Genomic DNA, 12,357 nt, shown 5'->3' with positions numbered 1-12,357 from the left:
TCAGACAAGCTCTGTTTGTTCGTTTTACTTTGAGAAGCTTTTTGTTTTTATTTAACATTTTTATCTTTTAAAAAAAGGTTTAAGAATACAAAATCGTAGATTGAAAAGTGTAAAAAAACAGAGTGTTTGACAATAGTTTACATTTTTTAATTAGTAAAGTAGTCAAAAATAAATAAATGTAGTTAAAAAATGTAAGCTAATTAGTGTTTATAATTGTTTCTTATCTACTTATACTTATTAAAATACTACATGACAAGTTTAACCATAAAAGAAAAAAAAAATCTTATAATTAAGTAAGCAGGCAAGTAAGTGTCATGCACATTTGATAGCAAAATAACAGAAACTAAAGTGAATTTTTTTTATGATGTCATATTCAGCTAATTTTAATTTCCGTTTTAATAAGTAAAGTTTCTTAAGTCTGTTTAAAGGCAAAAAGTAGCCTCATATGAAGTTATTACTTAAATCAACAACTTCTTTAAAACAAAGCTGTAGTTTCACTACCTTATAAGGAAAAAGTAGTACACTTCATGAATGCTTTCATTAAGCTAAAAAGAATTTAATTTATTTTCTCACAGCTTTTTCATCTAAAACTGTTAAATTGACTTTTATAAACAGTTTTTAATAAATTGAATAACTAGTACTTTTTATTGTAGCCTTGGGGAGAATTAGTTGTAGAATTACTAGAAATACTTAAAGTAGAAGAAGTTTATTACACGAAAATAGTAATTGATTTATTATATAAACAGATATTAAATACAAAAGTATAGTTTTTTTATTCTTTTTTTGAAGTTTTTAATATTTATAATAGTTGTTTTTCTCATTTTAAACCAGTTTTAAAGTGTAAAAGTGTTTTGTTGTGTTTGCGTTTAGTTTATTATAAAAAGAAGAGTAACTTTATCATAATAAAATTTACTAAGCCTATACTTAAAGTAGTCTTTATTTTAGAGTCAAATATTAAAAATACATTTCAAAAGCTTTATAGACTAAGCTTGTGTACTCAGCTTGTGCGTGTAACAAGAAACTTTAGATTAACGTGAAGTTTAAGCTTATTTTTAGGTATTTTGTATGTGTTTATTAACTAAAAATAGTCAATTAAGATTTAATGAGCTTCAAAGTAACAGCTTTCACAACACCTGTTTAAGCTATTTAAAACTTCTACTATTAATGTTCGGATAAAACTGTAAAGTTTCAACACCATTTGTACCTTATATACGTGATTTAATTTGCAATGGTCTTTATTATTTTAGAATAAAAACATAAAATATATTAATACGAAACCACGTTAGCAAGTTTTAAACATCGAAGCTTATTTAATGGACGAGCCAATAATCAAGGAGGGTTGGGTGGACTACCTCATAAGGAAGGGGTGGCTGCAAAAACGGTGGAGAAAAAGGTGGTGCACCATCAGTCATGGTGTGCTCATGCTGTACGAAAACCACGTAAGTTTTATTGAATTTGTTGGAAAAATAAACATTATTAAGAAAATGTTAATTTAATAGTAATTATTTTAAATAATTTATAAGGTGTTATTTTGTGTACTTAATATTTGCTTATAAGAGAAAATCATGATAAAGAACTGCTTGCAAGGTACAGTTGCTTGATCAGTATTGCATAAAAGTCTTTTTGCCTTTTTCAAATTAAAATTGTTAAGCCATGACGACTTGCAATTTGCAATGATTTTTCGACAAATTGATATTAATAAGTTAAAATGTTTTCCTAAAAAAAAATATAAAGTTCTGAGTTTGATTGTTAGCATTTTTTATGATTTAGTTTCAAAAACAAACATGTTTTTAGATCGAATACAGTTGGTTGTAAGCTGATAATAAAACGAATTTTTAACATAACTTTTTAAATCTTATTTAGTGTATTTACTGTCATAAAAAGTGTTTAAACAACTTAAGTTATTGAAAAAACTTAAATTTAATTAATTATACTTATAGCAAGATTACGAGTGGGCTTAACTTATGAATTATTTAGGGTAAAACTTTACAAAATACCTTCAAAATCCCAGTATTCTAGTTTATATTTCTTATCGTATTCTCTTTTTTAGCTGGATAAAATTAATTACAGACTTAATTAATAATTAAAGACCATATCAATAAAAAAAAAATATTATGGTTTCATACCTATACAATAAAAGTTATATATACTAAAGTTATATTAAAACAATTATCCAAACGTATTAGGTCATACAAAAACGTTAAAAAATAGTTAATGTTATTGTTCAACCATATAAACAGGTCTGAGTAACATTTTTAGTTACGATTCATTAATTACTTTGAAATTTTTTGCTTAAACTGTTTGAATGTTTATTGAAAAGCAAATTGATTTGTCATAAAGTTAAAAACAAAGCCAAGGTTTTTAAGTTATTTACAATAAGTAAATTTTTATCACAACTTTTTAGAATAAATGTTTTTTTTTTCAATGATAAGGAGTACTTTTTTATTTACAAAACAATTCAAACTTTTGATTAAAACTAAAACTTTATGTTTATTTATTAGTAGTTTTAATGAAATAAAACAGAAAAATCTAAGTTTTAAAAGACTTTATCTTATAATTTAAAAATTTATTACTGATTAAAAATGACTATTAATTAAAAAAAACAGTAGTTCTTTTTTTGTTAACTACAGCTTTTTTTCGTTATTTTTATAAGTTAAAAATAGTTTATTAAGTAAATAAAAACTTTAGGATTCGAAAAGCTTAGTTTTTCAAATAAATCTAAACAGGTTGAAGACAATTCTGAAACACCGGCTTTAACAATAAATCTTGAAAAGTATTGTGAACCCACACAAGTCAAAGAAAAAGCAAAGAAAAGAGAAAACCAATTTGAGATCATACCTAATGAAGAATCTCCTAAAAAAGATTTAAAGGTCGGATTTTGTTTTTATTATCATTTATAAAATATGACATAGTTTTTATTTTTTAGTGTACTTTTAAATACAAAATAAACGACAACATTTTTTTATATATGGTTTTTTTTTTAATCAACAGCCAGGCTGTCTTTTTTTGTTTAAAATTAAGTAAAATTATTGTTAATCAAGTTTTATATTTATTTTAACTAGTTTCAAAAACTTTGTCAAAGTTAGTAAAATTGTTTATGCTTTTTTACCTCAATATTTTTACTCTAAAAATTGTAATATATTTGATGCTAAGTTAATTTTGTCATCAAAAGCTAAAATAAAGAAATTTCTAATTAGACTTATGCTAAAACGGAACTAAACGTTGAATCTTTGCAATCAATAAAAAAAGAAAATTAATTTTTAAGCTGCCAGTTAAACGACATTTTAGCTGGAGTAATCGAAATCTCATTTTGTAGTACTTTAAGCTTAATAATTTTAAAAATCGTTTTTTAAAACTCAAATACGCTTTATTGAAAATCATAAGTAGTTTGATTAGACTTTATTTATTTGATTTTTAATTTATAAGAACTTGATTTAGTTGTTTAAAATAAATCTATAAGATATTCATTCATTTCCTATTTCATGTTCCATAACTAATTTTGTTGTTATATGATTTTATAACACAATATGGTCAAAGCTTTCTTACTATGAAAATTTAAAAAACACTATAACTATTATTATGTTTTTCATTTTTTTTTTATATAGTTAAACTTTCTGTTCAGAACATTTTAGTAAAAAAGATTAAATTTTTATCATACATCAGTAGTAAAAGAGTGTATAAAAAATAGTTTTTTGCATCAATGTTACTTAAACATTATTCAAATTTTGAACTGTGTTTTGTTGAAAAACAGTTTTGAATGTTAACTTTTAATAAAAATTATTTTTTTTTAATGTTGAAAAACTATAATAATGTTATATTTGGTAATTTATGGTTTTTATCAACCTAAAAAGAATTTTAAAACTTATAACATTTGATAAGTTGACTATAGCTTATTTAACTTAATTTTCGTTACATATTTGTCTCTAACATGCTAAAATGATTCATGCTAGTTTGTTTAGTTTATGACGATTTTTGACTTCAACAACTTTTTTTTCCTAGTTAGAATTGTAATCTAAAAAGACAGCTTAAAAACATTTGCAATTAAAACAGTTGTTTTTATCGTAAGATTTTCTTCCTCCTCAAGTTACATTTTATCTTTCAAAATTAAATGTTTTTATTGTTTTTTTTTTAATCTAAACTACTGCAGGAACTGTGATTAGGAACAAAACATTAACTAAAATATTAATTACTTCTATAATTTTTGATATTTCAATCATCACATTGTATCATGCTAACTTTCGAAATGATATTTATAATCATTGTATCAAAACTTAACTAAAATTAATAAAGTTTTCATTGCAATAAATTACAAATAATTTTTAACAATATATTTTCCTTTAAGTCCCCATTAAATTAAAGTTAAAATTATTACTTGAACTTTATAAAGTGTTTGAATAAAAAAAAAATATTTATATCAACAGAAAGCGAAGTTCAGTGCAAAGACCAGTGAAGATTTGCAGAAATGGATGGATGCCATAAAAACTGCTATGAGAGAAAAAGAGGTAATTTTTTATTTACAGTTAAAATCACTTTAGTTTCGAAATAATGTTTTAGTTCCATCGTGAACAAAAAAAAGTAATACACTTGTTGTTTATTGATTTTATGTTTTGAGAGTTATGTATAGTTGCTCAGCTCATACAAGCTTAAAAAAAAACTGTTTTAATGTTATTTGTGATAAACTGTTATACACTTAATAGAAATTTGTTTTGTAATTACTATTTGTACTTCTCCATCTAATTTTTAATGGTTTATACTGCATATAGCCTCATTTCTAGATCGTTTTGCAATTTTATAGTTATAAAACAAAATATTCTAGTGTATGTTATACCATAATACCACTTAAAAAAATTGAGTATCTAAGTATGGTGAATCTTTTTTATTATCTAAAAAGATAAGTTTTACTGAAAGCAGATTTAAAAATTTATACGACACATTTCTAAATCACTAAACTTGAAGTATCTGTACAAAACAGGTTCCTCCCGCTCAAAAACTTGAACACGTGACGAAGACAAGGCCTAAACCAATGGGAGCCAACAAAAGAGGGGGTAGAAGGCCTCCGTCGAGAGCTCATCTTAAAGAGAAGCTGGTTAGATTAAGTATACTTTTGAAATAATACATCATACCGAATAATTTGTTTCATAAATAAGTTTATACAGCATCTTTATTGAACAATTAATACAAAATAAAACAAAACTGTATAAAACTTAAGTCAAAGTTTTTGTTATTACTTAAAAGTGTAAAACTTGCTTTACAATGATAAATTTACTTTACTGACTTTCATATTTAAAAAAATCTCAAAAGTAAATGCATTATCAACAAACAATGTAGAAGGAAATTAATTAGTTTTATAATATATTCTATCCAAAAAAATTGATAGTTTACTTTTTTTAAGAAGGTTTAAGAAATGAGGAATTAATATTTGTATTTTAAAGCGTTCTGATAGTTTTTTTGGTTTTAGTATTATATTCTAGTGTAGTTTTTAACTGTTGCAATTGCATAAAAAGTATATATTTCAATATTTTATAGTATTTATTTTTTAGAACTTGCTTTTTTTATTTTATTTAATTAATTATGTATTATAGAAAGTTGTTTCTAACACTTAAAAAGGTTTAGGCAACCTAAGGCTCACCAAGTAAAAATATGTGGCGCTCGACATTATATTTAGATCTCATATGTATTTTATTTTGATTTTCAGTACACAGTAGTACTTGTTAAATGATGATTTAGTTTTAACTAATTTTTAAGTATTGTTATAGTACAACTTTAACGATCCACAAAAGACATTTTCTAACAAATTCGGTCAAAAAAATACTTTTTCTGAGGAAGTTCTGCCAGTTAGAAAAGTAATTAAACCCTATTTTACAACTAACTTCCTCATTCATAAAAAAAGTGTATTTAAATTTTACAAGATCTTCAGAGATTCAAATACACGTTTTTTACCAACTTATGATAAATTCAGCTTTAAAATTTTAAAAATTATGCTTTTGATAAGTTTATGAAAACAGCTGCTAATGAAGCTTCAAAAGTTTGTTTAATTCATAGAAGCGCAAATTTCTAAACAAAGAAAGTCATTGTTTATAAATTCTTCGCATATTTCTACTTTAAAAGCGATATGTAAGACGTTAGAATGTTTTTGTCATTTTTTATCAATAACAATATTTCAATGCAAAAAAAAGTTTAATTTTAAGCAAGGTATGTTTTCAAAAAAAAGAATTATTGTTTTTAGTATTTCTGCTTACGCACTTACTACTAAAATTGTAAAGAAATGTATTTTATCTATAAGTGATTATGTTATCACGGCTTCCAGTTCAAAAACAATTTTACCAACCACTATTTTTCTAGAATTATTTTTTATAAAGTTGTTTTAATGTTAGTATTTAAACTTATACGGAGAAAATTAAAACAAAAAGTATTTAATAATATACTATATCTAATATAAACAATTATTCGAAATCAAAACTGATTATTAAAGCAACGTGATTTAATATATGATACGATACTATGTATTGCAATCTATACAACTACTTCCTTATTATTTTCACTTATACTTTACTACTGTGTTGAACCAAACAACTTATGTTGTATTTTAAACTGTTGTTTTTTTAAATTTTTTCAAAAATTGATATAGTAAGCAAAAAGAAAATCAATATATTTAAAACGGTATGACTTTTGTTAATTTATCAATATTGTACAACTTGACATACTAAGTTATTGTTCATTCAATTATGATACAAATTATTACTAGAGAAATTTAAGCTAGACTAGTTCAGATCATTAACTAGTAAAACTACATAGGTCAATTAAAATAAAACTAATTTAGTTCTATATCTATAATAATCCATACTTATAAAAATACTATAGACGAATATTTAGAACAAAACTGAACTAAATGCACAATTTAAACTTTTATAACAAAAACTCCCAAAGCTTATGTATTAATAAATTTAAATATAATAGCTAATGATAAACTTAGAATTTTGAAAAATAAGTTATCGTAAAAATACTTTGCCATAATTTAATAAAAGGTGTTTTTAGAAACTTGGACCTTCTGGGTTTGAAACAGAAACAACAACGTTTGATCAGCCTTTAGAAAACTTGAAAATACAAACAACTTCTAATTGTAAGTTGTTTCATAGCTTAACTTTATTTATCAACTGTGTAAAATACTTTATTTATGGTGTATTTTAACTTGTGCTTATACCGTTTATGACCATCAACTACGAAATATTAAATCTTAAATTGTAAATATTTCGAAATAAAATACTAACTGTTTTTTTTTTGTATATTCTTAAAAGTACTTGATATAACTAATGACGTTTTCTGTTGTAGAAATACAGGTATAGTAAGTAGTTCAAATTAGTTAAACACACTTTTAAAAATTATAATTGAACAAAAACTAAAAATGAGATCAACTTTTCTAACAATCTATCTTAAGTGTATACATCAAAAGCTTCTAAGAGATCTTTAGTTTCTTTATACAAACATTATCAATAACACTTAATTTCTAAAATGTTGATATATATATACAACATAGACAGTTTATTTTTACCATATATAGATTTCTTTTGTTAGAACATACTATACTACAGTCCAAGAAAAAATAAACTAAGTCTTAAAACTTTTTAAATGATTAGTTATTAGCAATAAGATTTATAAATAACTAAATACAGTTTTGAAAAACTATAAGTTTGTTATGTATTTATATACTTAAAATAATATTTCACTTGCATACTCGTTAAACTTATTAAGATAATGACAAAACTATCAAAAATTTAGAAATTAAAAGCAACTATACACCTTTTCACAGCAAATCTATCGCCTTCTAATAAGCGGGCAGATAGCCAGTATAAAGCTACATCCAATGAAATTCTAAAATCTGAGCTAAGTGATACTGATTCTCCAAACGGTATGTATTATATGTAATAAAATATTTGAATTAAATGAGTTTAATTTTAATATTTTACGACAATTAATTGAGAATGAATGTTAGTCTTTGGGATTATTTAATGTTTTATTTCTTGGTTAAGAGTCAGTAGTTTTAAAATATGTTTAATTTAATTTTTTAAATTACTACCATAAAACAATATTTTTTTGATTATATTTTTTAAAATTTGGAATTTTAAATAGTGATAAATTTTAACTTTTACTTTGAGTAATTAAAAAGATGACATAGGCAAGCTGTTATTTATTTACTTGATTGTGTAAATACGTATAGCTTTTATATAATGAAAGTAAACATTGGCTATCTGTCTCTTCATACAACTTAATTTAAAAAAAAGTGTTTCAGAAAAGTTTAAACAACATTAATGTCAAGTTTTAGACTAAATTACTTTTTTTTAAATGTTTATTTTGATATTTAAAAAAAATTGTTTGTAGAAAGTTGTTAATTTCCACAAAAAAAATTATTGGTCAACAAAAACTTTGTTTTAAAACAGTTTAACTTAATTTATATTATCTATGAAGTAATTTTTATTTTCAAAAAAATTACAAAATAAAATTATGGTAACAGTAGTTTTTTAAAATATATACATAACAGTTAAATATTTACGAGTATTATTATTCTAAAATAGTTTTCAAAAGCTTGAGAGCTATTTGATATAAATAAGTGTAAAATAAGCATAACCATAATCAGTGTACATAAGATACATATACCAATATATTAATGTACCAGAAAATAGATAAAAACAAAAGCAATTTTATTTTGAAACACGTGTTCAAACAAATATTTTTTAAAGTATATGGTTTTGTTTATTTAATTTTTTGGTAACTATAAACGTAAAAATTTTAATACAGTCACATACTTTTTCAACTGTATCTAGAACATCTTTGCTTTTTATATCTAAAACTTTTGTTAAACAAGTTTTAATAACAAAAACTTTGTAATTTTTTTTGGGCAGAAAAATTTGATATATACAATTATATAAAATATACATTTTGTTTGAAAATTCGGAGTAAAATTTTAGTTTCGATCATAGCTGATTTTATTTAATTGTAATTACAAGTGTAGAATTTTAATTTGTAAACTTTTACTTTATTTAATTAAAAAGTATTTATATTAAAAACATACTAAAATAAAAATAATAACTTGGACATTAAATGAGTTTAATTTTAATATTTTACAACAATTAATTGAGAATGAATGTTAGTCTTTGGGATTATTAAATGTTTAAAATAATAGTTTTAGATTTGAAAATGAATTAACAACTTTATTTGAAGCCTACAGCTTTTTAAAACTTTTAGAGTTCTTTAAAAACAAATATGTAATAAAGTTTTCAAAAGTATAACAAAGTTTATAATATATATATAATAAAATATAATATAAATATTCTAATAATATGAAATAAACAAGTTCGCAAAAATAAAAGTCAGAAAATTACAAGTATGACAAATAATGATGTATGTAATGTAAACTATAGTTTATTTACATGTAATTAATTGTATCGAAAACTTGTTAGGAAACAACAATAACTTATCTGTCTATAAACATAATCTAGTTACAACCTTTTTCCTTAATTATTATTTTTTAACATTACAAACATCTTTAGCTTTTGCAATAGGAAAAGGTAAAAAATAAAAAAGTTAATTTTTATTTTATTTAGTCTTCCGCTAAAAATGCAGACGTGTTTATAGACTTGATCCTGATTTTACAACTTTAAGTTTTTAGTTTGTATGTATGTTAACAACTCAGTTGAAAATATATCAAATTAAAATGAAACGTTGTTTTTTTGTTTGAAAACTTTTCACAATTGATGACTTAAGTTTTAATGTTTATTCAAAAGATTTTTTCTCAAATTACTTTAAAAATTTTGTTGAATATTTTAAATTGTTAAACAGTTTAAACCTTAGATTGTTAAATCAATCGTTTTAAATTATTCGTTAATTGTTAACTTATACCCCTACTATCACAGCTAGAAGAAAAAAACGCGGCCACGTTCCGAAAGTGGCACTGAGGCCGCCTTCTCAAGGCGCCAGCATCAAACTTATTTTGCCCAGGCCGGGAAGTGAAATTATGAAAATCGACAATTCACCAAAAAACAACAACAGTAATTCGCCTTACAAAAAACAATCACCAATGCCACCACCCATAGAAAATAAATCAAAGTTTTCTAGTACGGAAAAAATAAATTTTGATGGTATGTGTTGCTTGATGTTTTTTATAAAGTTGCTCATTAATGACGTTTTCTTCTATTTTGTTAGCTTGTGAAAAAGTTGTTGCAAAGTTTTTAGTTATATGGAAAAAATGAATTAGTTTTATGTACAATAACTGCTAAGAATAGCTAAAACTAGTACAAGTTTCAAAAACAATAGTATTACTATACTAACATAACATAATTTTGTTTTTTTGTATAGGTACTTGTATATCGAGAGTTTACTAAACTTAAAGATATACTTATTTAACTTTTTCTCATGATTAAAAATAAGCAAAAAACAAAGTGTTTGTAATGAGATGTTTTAGCAACTTGCGTAGTAATCAAAATCTATAATTGTCAAGATATTTTTTAAAACCGCAAAATTGACGATTTTTTTTAAATCATAAGATAGAAACAAACTTAATTATTCTACACAAGCTGCAGAAAGTACACCATAGTTTGCTTTTTGCAATGAATAAACTTCTTTTTATCTGAAATATTGTAATGTTTAAACATAAATTGCGAAATAATAAATTAAATCAAACGTTGTAATAAATTTTAAATTAAACATGTAAATAGATAAACCATAATAAGATTTAATATAGTTTCCAAATATTCTAATAAAATAGTCTTTAAGATTTATATGTTTCAAACTTAGATAAACTAGTTTATAAACAAATAAACTATTTATTTATAATTTTCAAGGATCTAGAGCTTCATTAATAATCTAAATTTAAAAAAGTTAAATATGTAGTAAGAAAATAAATTTGTCTTTAGAAAATGAAGTAATTCCTATCTGTGAAGGCGATACAGAAGATCAACAAAGTAATGACGAAACTTCAAAAGAAGACAATTTCGCCTCACCTTCAAAGTCTCTTCCACCGCCTCTACCGAGCAGCGCTCTTAAACCTCAACTTGATTCAGAAACAAACGATTCGGCTGAGTCGTCTTCCGAAGAAGAGGACTGTGATTCGGTGGAGCACTTCGTTGAGGAAGAGGTGGAAGTAGAGAATGAAATTCTGGACGCAGAGGGTCTAGAAGTCAATAATGACAGCGGAGTATTAACAGAAAGTTTAGAAAAAGATGTTGATTCTAACGACACTTTCGAGCAAAATTTCAATGAAAACAATTCAAACATGAAACTAGGAACTGGAATGAAATCAAACCAAAAAAGTAAATCTCTTTCTGCAGAAGAAAGCTTGAGCAACCAAATGACTGAACTGCAAGCTGCGTTGGACCTGCTAGACTACAACATAAAAGGTTTCAGCTCGGACGAAAACGAAACTTGAAAGTTTTAGTCTGCAATACTTTATTTTATGCAAAAACTGTCTTCCAACCATTTCAATTATAAGTTTAAGCAATAGTTTGTTGTTTACAGTTTTTTTTAACCAAGTGTACTTAGATTCTATATACAGATTTTCGTGTAAGGGTTAAAAAGAAGAATTTCTTTTGAATTTCTTCTTTATTTTAAGTTTAATTCAACTTCGCAGTAGGGGTAAATTCATCTTTTTCATTTTTAATGGTCAATTAGATTTTTTTATTTAAATAGAATATTTATTTTTATAACTAGTAAAAGTTTAATGATTATAATTTATTTTGTAAAAAGTTGATAAGCAAATATCAAGTCAATTTCTAAAACTGCTTAAATTAGTATTCTAGTGAAACTGCAAGCGCAAAAAAACTCTAGCCTAGATTTTTGTCAAACTTTCGTTTTTGGACGACAAGTCCATTTTATGTCCCTTAAACAACTAAAGTTGTTAGCGATTGTCAGGGGTAGCTTTTTTCTAATAATTTATTTGTATTTATACTTTAAGGTTGAGATATAAACACCAGTATTTACATCTAATAAATAAGGTTGTTTACTCATATGTTTCTAATAAAATCCTTTTTCATTTTTATTTAATTTTATAATACACTAGACATTCTTTGATTATATATTAAATATGATAAAACTTAAAAGTTACTTTGGATATTTGTATGTTATTATTTGTAATTGTGTAAGTATAAGTGTTTAACTTGTATTTGTAAGGTAAATAGAATACAAATTTATTTAAAAAACTTTTAATGAAAATAAACGTTAAGTACTAGATTATTTTTTAATAGATTAAATTTTTTTTTTGAATAAAAAACAAAGTTTTAGGTTAGTTAAAAGGCATCAGCAACAATTTAATTTGATACTTACAATATATTAATTGCTACGCTTAAATTTTTTTTACGAATTGTAACT

General features: G+C 23.8%; 1 protein-coding gene across 1 annotated transcript; it reads left to right on the top strand.

Moving 5' to 3' along the window:
• Window positions 1–1,307: 1,307 nt before the first annotated feature.
• Window positions 1,308–12,040, top strand: LOC145843095 (uncharacterized). Its single transcript, XM_082950562.1, has 8 exons — window positions 1,308–1,439; window positions 2,727–2,870; window positions 4,422–4,502; window positions 4,973–5,086; window positions 7,036–7,120; window positions 7,808–7,906; window positions 9,909–10,133; window positions 10,908–12,040. The coding sequence occupies exons 1-8, from the start codon at window positions 1,314–1,316 to the stop codon at window positions 11,417–11,419; spliced, it is 1,386 nt and encodes a 461-aa protein (XP_082806688.1). The 5' UTR covers window positions 1,308–1,313; the 3' UTR covers window positions 11,420–12,040.
• The last annotated feature ends 317 nt before the right edge of the window (window positions 12,041–12,357 follow it).

This window comes from Thalia democratica, chromosome 1 (genome assembly GCF_965202585.1).
Source record: "Thalia democratica chromosome 1, ktThaDemo2.hap1.1, whole genome shotgun sequence".
In the NCBI taxonomy this organism is placed as follows: Eukaryota; Metazoa; Chordata; class Thaliacea; order Salpida; family Salpidae; genus Thalia; species Thalia democratica.
The sequence above is the reverse complement of the archived record's forward strand: the minus strand, read 5'-3'. Positions and strand labels throughout refer to the sequence as shown.